This window comes from Hyperolius riggenbachi, chromosome 4 (assembly GCF_040937935.1).
Source record: "Hyperolius riggenbachi isolate aHypRig1 chromosome 4, aHypRig1.pri, whole genome shotgun sequence".
NCBI lineage: Eukaryota > Metazoa > Chordata > Amphibia > Anura > Hyperoliidae > Hyperolius > Hyperolius riggenbachi.
In genome coordinates this window covers 262,695,220-262,715,541 of record NC_090649.1, presented here as the reverse complement: position 1 = coordinate 262,715,541, position 20,322 = coordinate 262,695,220, and the positions used below count along the sequence as shown (strand labels likewise).

General features: G+C 46.2%; 1 protein-coding gene across 2 annotated transcripts in view; it reads left to right on the top strand.

Annotated features, from left to right (window-relative positions):
* Positions 1-19,136, top strand: part of FAXC (failed axon connections homolog, metaxin like GST domain containing) — a 47,186-nt gene extending 28,050 nt beyond the window's left edge. For both annotated transcript variants that reach the window (XM_068279415.1, XM_068279414.1), the window contains 2 exons: positions 12,707-12,823; positions 16,476-19,136. In XM_068279415.1, the coding sequence (XP_068135516.1) occupies positions 12,707-12,823; positions 16,476-16,765 (407 nt within the window). In that variant the 3' untranslated portion in view covers positions 16,766-19,136. The remainder of the gene's footprint in view (positions 1-12,706; positions 12,824-16,475) is intronic.
* Positions 19,137-20,322: the final 1,186 nt, after the last annotated feature.

Here is a 20,322-nt window from a genome sequence, read left to right as displayed (position 1 = left end):
ATTGATTTATTAACCTCCTGGGCGGTATGCCCGTAACTTTGTGGGGCGGAAGATGTATCTAAAAGTGGTATGCTCGACACAGTTACAGGCATGCCGCTCAGGGGGTTTTCAGAGGCATAGGTGCCCCCGAGTATAGGTTAGCCAGGTTTAGTGGCCTCAGTAGGGGCTTGATTCACTAAAGCGGGCTAAGTGTTAGCACGCCAGTGAAAAGCCCCTTAGCTCGTGCAAAGTGCCTTTGCACTCGGTAATATGCGCGCTGTTTAGCGGTGCGTACGAAATGTTGCACCGGTGCGCACGAAACTTTGCACTGTCCACGTGCAAAATAGCCTGATAAGTGTACTTTGCGGACGGTGCGAAGTTTCACGCACACCAAATAGCGCGCGATCAGTAACAGCTTTGCCTGTGTGAACTACTTAGCACCCTAGTTTGCACGTGCAAAGATTTTAGGCACGCTTTAGTGAATCTAGCCCTATAAGTTAGCCAGCGATAGGTGACTTAGCATAGTAGATTTTATGCTGAAAGTTTATGCTGAAATTGATCGGGAATCATCCTGCGGTGTATGGGCCGCGGACAGATCTTTCTCTGCTCAGATTCTCTTGGCCGAATCTGCCCATCATCGTTAGATGTATGGCTACCTTTACATTCATATTAATGCAGGTTGAGTAGCTGCAAAGTGGAAGTGGAAATGATGAGAGAATTTGGGAAGTCATTTTGAATTTTTGTTTTGCTTGTGTCTTTCAAGCCTTTATTTTACTCAAAATGTATACTAGACCCTTGCTTGGCACATTTTGGCTAAGTTACAGGAAAATCATCATCTAATAAAAAAATTGTGTTTCTCACCTGGACTATATGGTGGAAATTGCCGAAAGGGGGGCGGTGTGCGCCACAGCGATTAACCATTCAATTGTACAGTATTGGGTCAGGGATGCGCAGCCTTTTACCTATATTTTGTATCCACAGTTCTGTAACTACCAGGCTAGCAGCACCCATTGTGCTATCCTGTTTTGCATGGTAAGTATTTAGTTTAGTTTTGCATATGTTTTGCATCTGTCTGATTGCTGAGTGTGTATTTGAGCTATTTAAGCGGTGCATATGAGGTGGTGAGTCATTCAGATGCGGCCCATATTGGTGAGCGCTTGCTTTGTTTCCTGCTGTCTGTATTGAATGTAAGTTACACATTTTAGCATAGCAGCTGCCAGGGTAAAGACATTTGCTTTTAACTTAGGTCAGTTTAGTGTTAGGACATCTGCTCTGGAGATTTACCTCAACGTTGGTGCAGATGTCCAGTATATCTATATTTCTGCATGCAAAACTATGATGGAAGCTAAAATTTCTCCATAGACCAGTATTGCATTGTTTGGATGCGGGCGTACATTTTAGTCCAGGGGGGCGGTGTGCGCCACAGCGATTAACCATTCAATTGTACAGTATTGGGTCAGGGATGCGCAGCCTTTTACCTATATTTTGTATCCACAGTTCTGTAACTACCAGGCTAGCAGCACCCATTGTGCTATCCTGTTTTGCATGGTAAGTATTTAGTTTAGTTTTGCATATGTTTTGCATCTGTCTGATTGCTGAGTGTGTATTTGAGCTATTTAAGCGGTGCATATGAGGTGGTGAGTCATTCAGATGCGGCCCATATTGGTGAGCGCTTGCTTTGTTTCCTGCAGAAGTAAAGCAGAGCCAGAGTTGAAGGACACCTGAAGTGAGAAGGATATGGAGGCTGCCAGCTTTTTTTTATTAAACAATATCAGTTGCCTGGTGCAGTTGCCTGCTGATCTTTCATGTATCAGTAGTGTCTGAATCACACACCTGAAACAAGCAAGCAGCTTACCAGAAATCCGATCTGCATGCTTGTTCAGGGCCTGTGTCTAAAAGCATTAGAGGCAGAGGATAGGCAGGGCAGCCAGGCAACTTGCATTGTTTAAAAGGAAATAAATATGGCAGCCTCCACATACCTCTCACTTCAAGTGTCCTCTAAATTATTCCTTTTATTGGCTGAGAAGATTATAAATTCCTTTTATTGGCTGAGAAGATGATGGCACTATATAAATTAATAATAATTATAATAACTTCAGGTTTCAAGACAGCTGGCATTTTTTTGGGGTGTGGTATAATACAAAAGCTGTAATTTCTCATGCTGTATTTTAACACTGATACAGAATAATAGATGTATCACTTTTTTATACTGTGTAAAGCAGCATATTTTACATACATTAGTCAACTGTTTACATCTAAAGCCCTGTACAGATGCTAGATGGTTAGAGCCACCTAAGCTGAGAATCTAACATGTGTATGGTGGACTCCAGTCCTCCCCGATGCATTGCAGAGAGATCTGGAGTGACAGATCGGCTGCTCCGTCCCGTGCGGTGTTTCTACCCCTGTGTTTCTTCCCCCTCCTTAGTAACAGAATTTGTTGCTTGCTTGTCTATAGGTTAGTGATGTGGCTTTAAAACACTGAGCCTGATCTGTTGATCAAATCACGATTACTGTGGGTCCATCTATCCAGGACGCAGATGGCAGGTGGCGTTTACACTTTGCTGTGAAGGGACAAGTTGAATTGATTTATTAACCTCCTGGGCGGTATGCCCGTAACTTTGTGGGGCGGAAGATGTATCTAAAAGTGGTATGCTCGACACAGTTACAGGCATGCCGCTCAGGGGGTTTTCAGAGGCATAGGTGCCCCCGAGTATAGGTTAGCCAGGTTTAGTGGCCTCAGTAGGGGCTTGATTCACTAAAGCGGGCTAAGTGTTAGCACGCCAGTGAAAAGCCCCTTAGCTCGTGCAAAGTGCCTTTGCACTCGGTAATATGCGCGCTGTTTAGCGGTGCGTACGAAATGTTGCACCGGTGCGCACGAAACTTTGCACTGTCCACGTGCAAAATAGCCTGATAAGTGTACTTTGCGGACGGTGCGAAGTTTCACGCACACCAAATAGCGCGCGATCAGTAACAGCTTTGCCTGTGTGAACTACTTAGCACCCTAGTTTGCACGTGCAAAGATTTTAGGCACGCTTTAGTGAATCTAGCCCTATAAGTTAGCCAGCGATAGGTGACTTAGCATAGTAGATTTTATGCTGAAAGTTTATGCTGAAATTGATCGGGAATCATCCTGCGGTGTATGGGCCGCGGACAGATCTTTCTCTGCTCAGATTCTCTTGGCCGAATCTGCCCATCATCGTTAGATGTATGGCTACCTTTACATTCATATTAATGCAGGTTGAGTAGCTGCAAAGTGGAAGTGGAAATGATGAGAGAATTTGGGAAGTCATTTTGAATTTTTGTTTTGCTTGTGTCTTTCAAGCCTTTATTTTACTCAAAATGTATACTAGACCCTTGCTTGGCACATTTTGGCTAAGTTACAGGAAAATCATCATCTAATAAAAAAATTGTGTTTCTCACCTGGACTATATGGTGGAAATTGCCGAAAGGTTAGTAAATTAGCAGTTGTGTGACTGCCATCATAAGCATAGACCTACTGTGAGAACATTTGTAATTCACAAACTGTTTGTCAGCCCTTGCTATATTGATGATGGTTGTGAATATTTGCATCCTAATAGCAGACAATTTAAAAATAATGCTGTATAAATGTAGACTATATTATGAAGTTGCCACGAATATGCCTCCGTTTGAGGCTGAGGTCTGTACAGATGTGTCTCTAGCTTGTAGGCTAGCAACATGTTCTGCTCCTATGAAGGTTCCTGAAGCTTCCCTTTGCTGAGGTAAACATGTGACTTTTTATCCTACTGATCCCACATTTTTGCTTTAAATCTAACTCACAGACAGTGGTTTTAAATTAGCTTCAATTCCTCACTGTAAGATAAGGATTACTTGACTCTATGAAATTAAAATAGCTCTAGGTTATTGTGCCCGTTACCCATTGGCCTGAAGTGATGCGTTATGATCTTGGACTTAAAGAGGAACTATTAGCCATACTATGTCAGGGAAAAAAAACATATGTAAGTAGATAATTCATTGCTCTACTTACATAACAGATGTATTGCACTGTCCACATTTTGATTTCAGTGAATTTTATGTAGTAAATAAAGAGAATTCTCTGCCTGGCAGGGGCCATCTTTGGTCCCACAGGCTGAAGCCAATTTCCTCCCTTACTCCCTCTTGGCATCTCCCCTCCTCCCTGCAGCATTACAGAGTTCAGCAGGGAGGAATAAAGGCAGTGCACACAGACTCACCTGTCTATGTACATACTCTCTGCACCACCCCCGGCGGTAGTGCAGAGTATAGACGGTAACTACAGTGCCTGCAACCATGAGTAGGTGAGTCTGTGTGCGCTGCCTTTATTCCTCCCCGCTGCGCTCTGTAATGCTGCAGGGAGGAGAGGGAATGCCAATGGGGCATGTGGAGGGAAGGGGATGTGGCGGGAGTGTGGAGAGGGGGCAGACGGTGGAACACTACAGGATGGGGTGCTGAGGACAGTGACAGAGGACAGGTGCTGGCCCCCATACCAGCGCCCTAGCAGCCTGCGACCACCATAGTGGAGGAGAACAGGATCTCCAGGGTGGCCAATCACAGAGGTGTGGGAGGGAAAAATGGGAGGGATAGAGGCTTCAGCCAATCAGGCTGAATTAGCATGCACTGCAACTTCCTTTGTCCGGTAGCCATACGAGATAAGAGGAAGGGGGCATGGGGAATGATAGTCTAATGGAAAAAAAAGTAAGATTGATTTTAAACTTTTGAATAGCCTAGTCAGCATCCTTTTACCTAATTTCACAGCTACAATTCCTGACAGTTACACCCCCCAAATCCCCTCTGCAAAGTCCGGGGAGCGCTTCCTGATGAGGGAGAGCTAAGCGCTGTAGCTCTGCCTCTTAGTGCGTCAATCCTCGCTGATCGCCACCTCTCCCCGCCCCTCTCAAGAAAGTTGTGGATTTTGCAGAGGGGATTTGGGGGTTATAAACCCCTCGTTTTGCCGCGGGGATGCGGTGGTTTAGCACAATCTATAGTGCTTTACAGTAATAAAAGCTTTAAACATGCTATAAGACTCGCTTCAGAGGACACTATTAAATATAAACAAAAAAGCCTCCTTAGTAAAAAAAAAAAAAAAAAAAAAAAAAGCTATGGTGAATATAAGTTTGCCTTGGGAAAACAAAAGGTATTTGAAATTATTCTACTTTATGTGAGCCAGTGGCGTTCCTAGGGCATTTGATACCCGATGCTGGGTATTAAAATACACCCCCTTCCCCGCCACCCCAAAAAAGGAAAGGAGCAAGTGTGGCATACTAATTGAGCCACGGCGGAAAATGACAGGTATACGTGTCCACAGTATAGGTAATATAGATGTCCCAGTATAGGTAGCATAGTTGCCTCCAGTATAGTTGCCCCAGTATATGTAATAACGTTGCCCTCAGTATAGGTAGCTAGTATAGTTACCCCCAGTATAGGTAATATAATTGTCCTAGTATAGGTAGCTAGTATAGTTGCCCCCAGTATAGGTAGCTATTATAGGTGCCGTCAGTATAGGTAGTATAATTGCCCATGGTATAGTTGCCCCAGATATAGCTAGTATAGTTGCCCCCAGTATAGGTAGTATAGTTGCCCCCAATGTAGGTAGTATAGTTGCCCCCAGCATAGCTAGTATAGCTGCCCCCAGTATAGGTAGCATAGCTGGCCCCAGTATGGGAAGCAGTGCAAGAAGGAGGGGCTGCGGGAACAGCAGCGGAGAAGGGGGCCAGACCTCCCCCCCTCACCTGGGTCTCCTCCTTCCACGCTCTCCCCCCCCCCCCCCCCGCGCCGATTAGCGAAAGCACAGTGAGGGGCATTGAAGGCGGAGACCTGTGGCGACGGTGACACTGCGCTCCAGTGCTTGGAACTCAGAAGTCAGGTGAGTAATTCTCCGCCTGCCTCACTTGCCGCCGCATATATAGAGGGGGAGAGAGCAGGAGGGGACCCAGGTGAGGGAGGCTGCCCCTCGTTCTTGTGCTACTCCCCCTCCTGGGACAACTATACTAGCTACACTGAGAGCAAGAATACTAGCTATACTGGGGGCAAGTATACTAGCTACACTGAGGGCAACTATACTAGCTATACTGGGGGCAAGTATACTAGCTACACTGGGGGCAAGTATACTAGCTACACTGGGGACAAGTATACTAGCTACACTGAGGGCAACTATACTAGCTATACTGGGGGCAAACTGTAAGGTAGTAGAGGAAAAAACACAGAGAGATCCGGGAGCCCAATCTGGTGCAATAACGTTAGTATATCGGGGTAGAGTTATAGATCTTAAGAAATTATACTCACAAAGGTGGGTTGCAAAGGAGGCAACCACTTATAGTCGCAAGTGGGGAAATAACCGTCCCCACTCGGCCTTTGGTTTCTGGATGGTCGCTGCTCCAAAAGGTGATTACTAGGTCGAGATAACTCGACTCCAATCTCTCCTCTAAAGTAAGGGGTATCGAAAATCTTGAAAGCAAGTAGGAGGCGCCCGGGGGGAAAAGTATGTAATGTACAATGTTAGTGAGCTAGTATTAATCCTTTATAAGGTAGATCCAACAATATGAGTAATATAAAGTAGTCCTACCTTATGGGTGTCCCGTTAGGGCTAAAAAATAGGTTGAAATTCAAATTAGACAGATCAGTTGAATTGGAGCACTTTAGACAACGCGTTTCACGGCTACAGCCGCTTCCTCAGGTCAATACAAGTGCCAGTAAAGTCTCACGGTCACGAATAGCGCCTCTGTGATCTACCTTATAGAGGATTAATACTAGCTCACTAACATTGTACATTACATACTTTTCACCCCGGGCGCCTCCTACTTGCTTTCAAGATACTGGGGGCAACTATGCTAGCTATACTGGAGCAACTATACTATCTATACTGGGGCATCTATACTAGCTATACTGGGGCAACTATACTACCTACACTAGGAACAACTATACTAGCCATACTGGGGCATATACAGTATACTACCTACAGTGGGGAGCAACTATACTACCTACACTGGAGGCAACTATACTAGCGAAACTGGGGCAATTATACTACCTACACTGGGGAGCATCTATACTACCTACACTAGGGGCAACTATACTAGCTATACTGGGGCAACTATACTACCTACACTGGGGGGCAACTATACTACCTACACTGCGGGCAACTATATTATTTATACTGGGGCAACTATGCTAGCTACACTGGAAGCAATTAAACTAGTTATACTGGAGCAACTATACTATGGCCAACTATACTACCTATACTGGGGTCAATTATACTAGCTACCTATACTGGGGACAACTTTATTACATATACTGGGGCAGCTATGCTACCTATACTGGGGCAACTATATTACCTATACTGGGGGCACCTATACATGGCATTACCTGCTTTGGCACGCTTAGTATGCCGCACTCCTTTCCTTTTATAGGGGGGGGGGGGGGTTGTCTTATAATACCCAGCGCCGGGTGTCAAATGCCCTAGGTACGCCACTGCCTAAAGGGTCTCTTGTGGAAATTAAAGCACTAGGTGGGGAAGAGTCCTACCATATCCCATTACATGTTACTATGATTTATTTTTCTAGCATATGCTTCTGTTTTTTCTTAGTTATAGAGGAACTGTAGTGAAAATAATATCATGAATAAAATTGCTTTTCTTACAATATTCATTTATAGATTATGTAGTGAGTGTTTGGTCATTGTAAAATCTTTCCTCATCCTGATTTACATTCTGAAGCAGGGCCGAGCCTGGGCGGGTGCTGCGGGTGCATTGCTCCGCCCGGCCGTCGCTAACCCCCTCTGGCCGCCGCCGCCTTTCCCTCCCTCTAGCCAGCCGCCCCCACATCAGACCTCGATCAGGCGGCGACTAATAGTGCGGGCGCTAGGACCCAGCGCCCGCACTGATATGCGGAAGTGACATCACTTCCGCATATAGAGCGGGTGCGTCCGGCGCCCGCTCTTGCTGGTCGGGTCGCCGCTGATCCTGAGGTCTGACGCTGGGCTGCTGCTGGCTGCAAGGTAAGGGGGGAGCAGCAGCGGCGGTGGCTAGAGGGGGGGGAGCTCCTTGTCACTCACTCACTTACTAGCTATATCGGGGTCCCTGTCACTAGCTATACGGGGGTCCCTGTCACTCACTAGCTATACGGGGGTCCCTGTCACTCACTAGCTGTACGGGGGTCCCTGTCACTCACTAGCTGTACGGGGGTCCCTGTCACTCACTATCTATACGGGGTCCCTGTCACTCACTAGCTGTACGGGGGTCCCTGTCACTCACTAGCTGTACGGGGGTCCCTGTCACTCACTAGCTGTACGGGGGTCCCTGTCACTCACTAGCTGTATGGGGGTCCCTGTCACTCACTAGCTGTACGGGGGTCCCTGTCACTCACTAGCAGTACGGGGATCCCTGTCACTCACTAGCTGTACGGGGGTCCCTGTCACTCACTAGCTGTACGGGGGTCCCTGTCACTCACTAGCTGTACGGGGGTCCCTGTCACTCACTATCTATACGGGGTCCCTGTCACTCACTAGCTGTACGGGGGTCCCTGTCACTCACTAGCTGTACGGGGGTCCCTGTCACTCACTAGCTGTACGGGGGTCCCTGTCACTCACTAGCTGTACGGGGGTCCCTGTCACTCACTAGCAGTACGGGGATCCCTGTCACTCACTAGCTGTACGGGGGTCCCTGTCACTCACTAGCAGTACGGGGATCCCTGTCACTCACTAGCTGTACGGGGGTCCCTGTCCCTCACTAGCTGTACGGGGGTCCCTGTCACTTACTAGCTGTACGGGGGTCCCTGTCACTCACTAGCTATACGGGGTCCCTGTCACTCACTAGCTGTACGGGGGTCCCTGTCACTCACTAGCTGTACGGGGGTCCCTGTCACTCACTAGCTGTACGGGGGTCCCTGTCACTCACTAGCTGTACGGGGGTCCCTGTCACTCACTAGCTGTACGGGGGTCCCTGTCACTCACTAGCTGTACGGGGGTCCCTGTCACTCACTAGCTGTACAGGGGTCCCTGTCACTCACTATCTATACGGGGTCCCTGTCACTCACTAGCTGTACGGGGGTCCCTGTCACTCACTAGCTGTACGGGGGTCCCTGTCACTCACTAGCTGTACGGGGGTCCCTGTCACTCACTAGCTGTACGGGGGTCCCTGTCACTCACTAGCTGTACGGGGGTCCCTGTCACTCACTAGCAGTACGGGGATCCCTGTCACTCACTAGCTGTACGGGGGTCCCTGTCACTCACTAGCAGTACGGGGATCCCTGTCACTCACTAGCTGTACGGGGGTCCCTGTCACTCACTAGCTGTACGGGGGTCCCTGTCACTTACTAGCTGTACGGGGGTCCCTGTCACTCACTATCTATACGGGGTCCCTGTCACTCACTAGCTGTACGGGGGTCCCTGTCACTCACTAGCTGTACGGGGGTCCCTGTCACTCACTAGCTGTACGGGGGTCCCTGTCACTCACTAGCTGTACGGGGGTCCCTGTCACTCACTAGCTGTACGGGGGTCCCTGTCACTCACTAGCTGTACGGGGGTCCCTGTCACTCACTAGCTGTACAGGGGTCCCTGTCACTCACTAGCTGTACGGGGGTCCCTTTCACTCACTAGCTGTACGGGGGTCCCTGTCACTCACTAGCTGTACGGGGGTCCCTGTCACTCACTAGCTGTACTGGGGTCCCTATCACTCACTAGCTATACGGGGGTTCCTGTCACTCACTGCCTAAACGGGGGTCCCTGTCACTCACTGCCTAAATGGAGGTCCCTGTCACTGCCTAAAGGGGTCCCTGTCGCTCACTACCTAAACGGGGCTCCCTGTCGCTCACTACCTAAACGGGGCTCCCTGTCGCTCACTACCTAAACGGGGTTCCCTGTCGCTCACTACCTAAACAGGGCTCCCTGTCGCTCACTACCTAAAGGGGGTGCAGGCTGGCTACATATACTGGGGACACTGGCTGTTTGGCATTATGTGCATTTACTGGTGAAAAGCTGTCTCTTATTATGTGCATTTACTGGTGAAAAGCTGTCTCTTATTATGTGCATTTGCTGGTGAAAAGTTGTCTCTTATTATGTGCATTTACTGGTGAAAAGCGGTTCTTATTATGTGCATTTACTGGTGAAAAACGGTTTCTTATTATGTGCATTTACTGGTGAAAAGCAGTTTCTTATTATGTGTATTTACTGGTGAAAAGTGGTTTCTTATGTGCATTTACTGGTGAAAAGCTGTCTCTTATTATGTGCATTTACTGATGAAAGGCTGTCTCTCATTACGTGTAGAGATGGGCCGAACCTCCGATTTTAGGTTCGCAAACCGGGTTCGCGAACTTCCGCGGAAGGTTCGGTTCGCGTTAAAGTTCGCGAACCGCAATAGACTTCAATGGGGATGCGAACTTTGAAGAAAAAAATAATTATGCTGGCCACAAAAGTGATGGAAAAGATGTTTCAAGGGGATGGGGATAACACCTGGATGGGGGCATGGCGGAGTGGGATACACGCCAAAAGTCCCCAGGAAAAATCTGGATTTGACGCAAAGCAGCGTTTTAAGGGCAGAAATCATATTGAATGCTAAATGACAGGCCTAAAGTGCTTTAAAACATCTTGCAGGTGTATACATCAATCAGGTAGTGTAATTAAGGTACTGCTTCACACTGACACACCAAACTGTTCACTGAACAGAACAGGTATGCAGTGGCGGGTTCACTGAACAGAACAGGTATACAGTGGCGGGTTCACTGAACAGAACAGGTATGCAGTGGCGGGTCCACTGAACAGAACAGGTATACAGTGGCGGGTCCACTGAACAGAACAGGTATGCAGTGGCGGGTCCACTGAACAGAACAGGTATGCAGTGGTGGGTTCACAGAACAGGTATGCAGTGGTGGGTTCACAGAACAGGTATGCAGTGGCAGGATCACTGAACAGGTATGCAGTGGTGGGTGTGTTCACAGAACAGGTATGCAGTGGTGGGTTCACAGAACAGGTATGCAGTGGCAGGATCACTGAACAGGTATGCAGTGGTGGGTGGGTTCACAGAACAGGTATGCAGTGGCAGGATCACTGAACAGGTATGCAGTGGTGGGTGGGTTCACAGAACAGGTATGCAGTGGCAGGATCACTGAACAGGTATGCAGTGGTGGGTGGGTTCACAGAACAGGTATGCAGTGGCAGGATCACTGAACAGGTATGCAGTGGTGGGTGGGTTCACAGAACAGGTATGCAGTGGCAGGATCACTGAACAGGTATGCAGTGGTGGGTGGGTTCACAGAACAGGTATGCAGTGGCAGGATCACTGAACAGGTATGCAGTGGTGGGTGGGTTCACAGAACAGGTATGCAGTGGCAGGATCACTGAACAGGTATGCAGTGGTGGGTGGGTTCACAGAACAGGTATGCAGTGGCAGGATCACTGAACAGGTATGCAGTGGTGGGTGGGTTCACAGAACAGGTATGCAGTGGCAGGATCACTGAACAGGTATGCAGTGGTGGGTGGGTTCACAGAACAGGTATGCAGTGGCAGGATCACTGAACAGGTATGCAGCCAGGAAAAGCTAAGCCTAACTAATCTTTCCCTATGAGAGACAGACAGCAGCTCGCCCTACTCTCTCTAATGCAGGCACACGAGTGGCCGTAATGGCCGCCGCTGCCTGCCTTATATTAGGGGGGTGGGGCTCCAGGGGCTAGTGTAGCCTAATTGGCTACACTGGGCCTGCTGACTGTGATGTAGAGGGTCAAAGTTGACCCTCATAGTGCATTGTGGGGTGAACCGAACTTCCTGAAACGTTCGCCTGCGGGAGGGGAACGCGAACCACCGAAGTTCGCCGGGAGCCGTTCGCCGGCGAACCGTTCGGCCCATCTCTAATTACGTGTATTTACTGGTGAAACGCTGTCCCTTATGTGCATTTAGTAGGGAAATTTTGTCAGTAAAGATGTTTGTCAGTAAATTTTTAGGTATTTGTCAGTAAAAAATAACGTGAAAGGTTGGCAACACTGGCAGGCTGCGCGGCGCAATGGGAAAGATATAGGCAGCCCACCTCACTCTTGGGCTTGGCGAGGGGGAGGAGCCGACGACAGCGAGCGAGAGTAGGATGGCCGCCGGCAGCCATAAATACGCAGTGTGTGACTGCGTCACACTCGCAGAGCCTCTCAGCCTGAGTCAGTCCAGAGACTAGCAGACTCGCAGGCAGGCAAAGCCAGCCAGGAGCAAGCCCATGGAAGAGGGGTAGGAATGGGGTATCACATGCATGCGTAAAGAGGTGGAAGGTGTGGGTGTGATTAGGCAGGACACGGGTGTGGTTATGTGGTTGGGCGCGGTTAATTTAACCACTCCCATAGGCGCCAGAGAAAATCTTGCACCCAGGTGCCAGGCACCCCAGGCTCACCCCTGTTCTGAAGTTCATCACTGGTGGTGACATCTGTAGTTCTGCCAGGTGATCTGTACTGATTGTTCATTACTGAGAGTTCTACAGTATTACTTGCCTGGTAGTTGGAAAAAGCAGTTTGTTTTCCCACAATGCAGTGAGGTTCACAGACAACAAACTGTCAGGACCAAGGTCATTGACATCACACTGTGGGAGGGGTTTCACCACAATACCACGCCACAGATTTCTTGTGGGAAAGGGGGTATGGGCTACTGACTGGAATGAAGTTCAAACCTTGGTTAAAGTTACTCATCAAATACAGACTAACTGATTTTAGTTGCCTTATTGTAATTTCTATGCATTAACTATCACTGACACACTTTTTGTTTTCTTCAGGTGATAAGAAATATATCATGGGACCAAAACTGTCCACTCTAGATGCCACCGTGTTTGGCCACTTGGCCCAGGCAATGTGGACCTTACCGGGAACAAGGCCTGAACAACTCATTAAAGGTAATAAATATTTTACCAGTGAAATGGATTTTGCATTATGCTATAGCAGAGAAGATCTCCTGCAGACAAAGAGATCTAGTAATGGTGCATCATTTATTGCAGGTCTCTGAGCAGGAAAACAAATATGTAGGGAGAAAATACATTTTCCTAAGATTCCCAGTGCTCTCCTCTTTTTCTCGGTAATCCAAATCTCTCTTATATAAGGGAAGTGATTGACAAAGTTCACACATACTTCTTCACTTGTCATTCAGTGGTGTAGTGATTAAAGCTCTTGCCTTGCAGTGATGTGTCTCCAGTTCGAATCCCAGCCAGAGCACTATCTGCATGGAGTTTGTATGTTCTCCCCATGTCTGCGTGCTTTTCCTCCGGGCAATCAGGTTTCCTCGCACGTTCCAAAAACATACGGATACGTTAATTGGCTTCCCCCTAAATTGGCCCTAGACTACCATACATACACTACACTACACATACTGTACATAGACATATGACTTTGGTAGGGCCAGAGCCGGGAAAAGGTCCTCCAGCACCCAAAGTGCGCCCCTCCATCCCTCCCACCCCAGCCGGCACACACTGATTACACACACACACACCTTAATCTCTAGTTATCTGGCTTGCAGTGACTGCCATGTATCCCATTTTCTTATTTCACTCTGCTTCAAACAAATTACTCTGCGCCCTGAGGCTGGAGCCTCTCGGCCCGGCCCTGGGTAGAGCAGTGAAGCTATCAAACCTGCTGCCCTTTTCTCACCATATTGCTGAAAGGTGTGGGTAGCAGTGGCAATGCTGGAAATGGAATCTGGGGTTGTTTACCATCACATTGGCACAGGGAGGGAAGAGAGCCTCCGATTATCAAAGAGAAATGACAAGTTTTTTTAGTATGAGGCTTCCACCCTTTAGTTTTTTTTTTGTCATCACAAGAGTGTTTTGATTATTTGGTTACGGTATGCAACCTGACATGTGTTTCAAGGCCAAAAGACGCTTCCTCAGAGGCACACAAATGTATACTGTAGATATCACGGTAAAAACCAGGGTTAAGAGACCGCAATCTGAGTTGCTGGATCCAGCATCTCAGATTGATACATTTGTGTGCCTCTGAGGAAGCGGCTTTTGGCCGTGAAACAAGTGTCAGGCAGCTTATGGTTCTGTATAGTGGATCTTTGTATGACTTGTCTACATTTCACGACTGCAATCGAGGAGAATTTGTACTTTTGAAGAATAAAGACTGATGCTGTTCCTATAAAACTGTTTTGTATATACTGATTGCATAGTGTTTTGGGGTGGAACTATACTGGTGCATTTTATTCTAAGATATTGACATTTAATTAAGTATTCTGGTCCCAGCAGCCATCACAGATTTACCTCAGACACAGAATTATCTCATGCTTGCTTGCTTTCACTACCCGCGACCCGACCCGCACCTGCAGGCCGCTACCCATAACCCGACCCGCAAAGTCTGAATAAGTAATTTTAGGTATTTTAGTCAAAAGTAAAAGAGAATTGTAAGAAAGCATTGATACACAATTATAGAGTACACCTTACAACTACTATATATATACTGTACAGGTACTTGAGATAGTGCATACCAATAAAGCACAGAGCAATACATTCTGTAATAATGGCTATCATTCATAAAGGAGCTGTCGGTAAGGGGAATTAATGCGGGAAAACACCGCTGCCGGTATTTTAGACTTCTGGGTGGGCATTCATAAAAATATATCCAGTTGCGATAGCAGTGCGGAGATTCCCCGAACTAGGCTGGCGGTAGGCAGGCGGTAGCCTTGCGGAGACACGGAAGCTGCCGAGTTGATACATTTCTCCGTGTTCCGCACTGCTGCAGCTGCCTGGGAGGTCTGTGTGTCTCCATTCACTTACATTGTTATCGCCACATCAGAGGGAGCTGTACTTCCAGACCTCACACCGCTTGCGGTGATCTTCATGAATTACATAGTTCACAACAGTCCCGATTTGGGCGGGACTATCCCGGTTTACGCCCCCTGATCGCGCCTCCCGCCTTCTGCCTATCAAATCCCGCCTTCCTCCTCCCTGCCCGACTGTCTCCCCCTCTCCATACAGACACCAACACTGTGCAGCCTGCTTTTCACCTTCTTGAGTGTTGCCAGTATATTTACAGGCTGTTTGTGACAAAGTCGGGCAGTTTAAGCTGTCTGCAATGCCCATAATTAAATTTCAGTGCCGGTAAAAGAAAAATCCGATTGCTCTGTGAATTAGCTACTGCGCATGTGCATGACATTTCATGTTTTGATTGGCTGTAAAGCATTGACAGGGGACCCGTCTGTAGCTCCTCCTCCTGAATTCTAAATAGTGGAGAAGGAGATGTACGAGGTGTGCCTGTGCTGGAGAGAGAGTGGCAAACATGAAGTGCTGCAGCTTCCCGGGAGAGCAGACCAGAGAGAGCGCAGCAGAGCTGGTGAGCTTCTACTTGTTTGTGACATCACAGCTCTCTCTGGTCTCCTGAATATCCAGTGTTGTCTTTATCAGCCTTATCTCTATCACTGCCTCACTGAGCCTCTGATCTCCCTACCGGACTGGAGCTCGTATTTCATCTCTTTGATACTCTTCCATGGGCAGCCTGTCATGTCTCCAGTGAGTGTTCACTGATTGCTGCTTCTGTTTCTGGGCAGATTGTTTCTTGGTGATTTGTTCTTTGCACACCTGCTTTTTTCCTGTGTGATAGTATTGCACAGTTTCTTTGTGTGCACTCATTACTTAGCTCCCAACTGTCCCTCTCTGGGAGCCCTGTCCCTCAGTCTGTCCCTCTTTCCTCATTTGTCCCTCTTTCAGGACTGTTGTAATGTAAATCTATGTAGTTTTCTAGTTTCTACAGAAAAAAAATGTTCCATTGGCTCTAAACTTTATTCCCAGCCTTCTTCCAATTCATATATTTCTTATTTTCAAATGTAAACATCAAGTAACATGAACCAGGATAGAAAGGATCAGTGTGGTTTGAATTATACAGCAAAATATTTTTCTTATGAAATCTGTTTGGAATGCGTGACTAGGGGTGTATTGGGGCGTGGCTGGGGGTGTGGCATGGGTGTGGCTTAATTGTCCCTCTTTCTCATCTCAAAAAGTTGGGAGGTATGGAATTAACATTTTGCTACATTTGTTCCGATAATCACCGCACAAGGCGGTGATTTATCACTCTGCTCGGTAGTGTCATTTTTTCATGCGGAAAGAGCCTTTATGAATGCTGACTTTGCTGAGTGTTCGGTAAAGTCAGCTGTTTTAAGCATTTCCGCATGCGGAAATGCTTTATGAATGATAGTCAATGTGGAGAATCACTGCTACTGTGCTCTAAAAAAGTGCCTGTTATTCAGATTTTGCAACTTTACTGCCATCTAGTGTCTAATTTGAAAAGTAAAATAAAGATTTTCCATCATACACCATTCAAGGTTTTTATGATTTGGTAATTCTTGTGATTGATTTGAATGTTGACTCTTCTCTAGTCTGATTTTAAAAGTGACATAATATATAAAAGCTGCACATTTGTTTGTACCCTTTACTAAAATGTGCACAAAAAAACTTTTATAGATAACATGTCCCAGTATATGTAATGGTAACATCTTGCATAACTTATACACAATAAAGTGTACTCCTCACTCCACACTAATGCAGTCTGGTGTTTTTACAGGCGAGCTCATCAATCTAGCTATGTACTGTGAAAGAATAAGAAGGAAATTTTGGCCGGAGTGGCACGATGACAATGACAACTCACTATACGAATCTGATGACAGCGGCGAGGAGAGCAAAACACACACCCCATTGCAGGACTTTAGTTTTTATTCAAGGACTGGAACCTTTGATGACGAGGGAACAGAAAACAGCATTTCTCAGACCCCAGACACTGACTTCACTGGACATTCGCTCTTTGACTCCGATTTGGAAATGGATGAGTATACAGATCCCGAGCAAAGCAAATGAAGCACACAGCCTCTGCTTTCAGTGAGCTACAGGCCAGATTCCTGATGTTACATGTAATAGGACTGATTTTGCACACATCATTGATTTAAACAGGCCTTATATCTGTGAGAGCAGTGCAGCCAGTAGGCTTGGTGATACGCTTACACCGGTCGCTGCCACTGCAGAAGTTTAATATTTCATTATTACCTGAATTATGTGTGTTCTAGAAGATAATCTGCTTGAAACATTGTCACACAATGATATTGATGTTCAGACATATTGATTCCAAATGTATTGTTCACATGAGTGCAAGAATATGTGGTTAATTCAGTATGTAAGCTTATACTAGTTCAAGTGTCTATAGCACTATAGCCAAAAATGTAAAGACATTCAGTAATTATGAGCGCTATCTGTATGGTGATCCATAGTGTATAGCTTGCACTTTTGTTGAGATTAGGATTTATGAATTATATTTACAATACGGCATTGAATACAAATGTTAGTTTTACGGATGCATACGTCTATTTGATTCACATATGAAATGTAGATCTTACACAAATCCTGTAGTAGATTGCTGCAAGGTGATGCCGGTGGTAAGACAGCATACTGTGCAGGCTTACCATCATAGCAGCACATTCAAGGCTGGATTTATTCTTTTGCATCTCTAGACCAACTTTCTTGCTGCTCCATATTACAATAATATGCAAAAGTGCCCCTCCCATTCCATATGCAGCCCCCTCTTCTCTGGTTAACATCTATGTACAGTTCCATTGAGAAGTATCTCTCCTCTTTCATACTTTACTCCCCATTTGTAGTTTCAAATTTTGCAAGCTTCTCTTTCATATTCAGATATCGCTTTCCTGTGTCCATCCACCCCTTGGGCTGCAGCCGCCGAAGGCCTGGGCTTTTGTGGCCTTTCCAGAAATCTGAGCAAATTCTTCTTCCAATTGCAAAGCTCAATTGAGGCCCAGTAAGTTCCTGAAGGCAGTTGGACTTCCTGGTATGTGAATGCAGTCATGCTCCTTTCACTAGATGCCACACACTCTGACCTCTCTGCCAATTCAGGAGCAGAAAGAGTGAGAGCTGCTAGGGTGGCGAAGCTGTATATTATGCAAGCTTACCACCAGCATATCTTATACTGATCTACTACGGGAGGGCTTTAAGTTCAGAAACACAATCACTTTATTTATATTTTATTAATCAAGTATACTGCTGCTACAGAACTTTTTTTATTTGATTGATTCAAATGTGACAAATAATAGAGACCCAACAAGAGCCATTTTATCCTAACGTGGCCATATATCAAGTGCCCTGTTGAGTTTCTGAAAGATTCTAAGCCTTTCAGGTCTATAACATCTATACTTGGTTTGCCTGTTGCTGTCATCGTCTCCTGGAGAGAATTCAGCTCCTCTCTGTGTATCCTGCACGATTGTTGAGAAAAGAACTGCGCTTGTTTGCAACAGAAAGTGCATCTGATCTGACAACTGAATCCACTGATTGGCTGACACTGTCAGGAGACTTCCAAGTTACACTACAGGAATAATCTATTAAAGGGCAACTGAAGTGAGAGGGATATGGAGGCTGCCATATTTACTTCCTTTTAAAGAGAAACTCCAACCTAGAATTGAACTTTATCCCAATCAGTAGCTAATACCCCCTTTTACATGAGAAATATAATGATTTTCACAAACAGACCATCAGGGGGCGCTGTATGACTGATTTTGTGCTGAAACCCCTCCCACAAGAAGCTCTGAGTACCGCGGTACTCTGGGCAAACTGCCACAATGTAACAAGGTTCACAGACAGGAATTAGCTGTTTACAGCTGTCTCTAACAGCCAAAACAGCTAGGAGCAGCTACATAACCTGCCCACAATAAAAATGTCACCATGTAATAAATGTCAGAATGTAAATCGGGGAGAGGAAAGATTTTACAATGAGCAAACACTGACTAAATCATTTTTACATAATTATGGTAAAAAATTAAGCACTTTTTTACTACATTATTTTCACTGGAGTTCCTTTTTAAGAAAAACAAGTTGCCTGGCAGTCCTGCTGATCCTCTGCCTCTAATACTTTTAGCCATAGACCCTGAACAAGCATGCAGCAGATCAGTTTCTGACATTACAGTATTGTCCGATCTCAAAAGATTGGCTACATGCTTGTTTCTGGTGTGATTCAGACACTACTGCAGCCAAACAGACCAGCAGGGCTGCCAACTGGTATTGTTTACAAGGAAATAAAAATGGCAATCTCCATATTATTTTCACTTCAGTTGTCCTTTAAATGAGAAATTGAGTAAGGAGAAGTGAAGCTTCATTCTGATTACATCTGACATTTTATCATGTGTTAAAGGAAGCATCAAGCAAAATTTCCTGCTCCATGATATACTTACCGGGGACTTCCATCAGCCGCTTGAAGTCGACATGTCCCATGCCGCATCTCTGATCACAGCCGCCAGACCAGGGTCCCCGTCATGTGCAGAGGCCGACCTCCTTCACTGCGCCTGCGCGAGCGCCGCTGTCAATCAAGTCCACGTCTTTTGCAACGTACTGTACAGGCGCAGTAGTTCTGTGCCTGTGCAGTACGCTGCGGTCAAAGTGGACTTAATTGACAGCGGCGCTTCACGCAGGCACACTAAGGATGACCTTAAGGTCGGCCTCTGCACCAGGGGGGACCCCGGACCGGCGGCTGCAATCAGAGATGCGGCGTGGGACATGTCGGCTTCAAGGGGCTGGAGGAAGCCCCCGGTAAGTATATCATGAGGCAGGAAATTTTGCTTGATGTTTCCTTTAAGTGGTTCCTCGCTTTTTGATACCCCAGATTGGATGTTTGAAATCATTACTGTGAGGTGTCATTGCTCTGTAGTTCTCACATTCTTAGTGGGTGGGTTTAACGATTTAGTATAGTCTTAGTAAAAATAATTCAGAATTAATGAAATGTTGACGTACTTTACAGGAAGAAATGCTGATTTATTACAGGCATGTACCAGAATAGTTGCACTTTCCTATTTGCATTTTGTGGTGAACAGGTGGTGAAACTGACAAAAACAGAGTAGGAGTAAGTTAATTGATCCTTATTTGTGTATTTGTCGTTGAGCAGTTGTTAAGCATTTTACCAAGTATAGAATCAATCTCTCGTTTTTGAATATGTACTTAGAATACGATGTGTAGAATTCAATGATCCAGATAACATTTAAAAACGAAGATGTGTTAAGTTCACCTATGATTCACCTTTGATATGCAGAGACTTAAGGCTAGTACACACTAGCAATTTTGATTGACCAATGATTGCTCAATTTTACCACCTCCATGTAGTATGACCATTTACCTATATAATCTGCATAGAATTGAAAATCTGTTTGGCCCTCATACTACATGGAGGTGGTAAAATTGAGCAATCATTGGTCAATCAAAATTGCTAGTGTGTACTAGCCTTTAGAGAGCCCACTATAGTGTAGTATGTACTGGAAAAAGTGGGAATTGGAAAGTAAGTACGGTATGGGGTTATACTCACAAGTCTGGCTTATTGTCCAGGTAACCACTATATAGGAAGGTGGGGCGAATTAGACCTGTCCCCA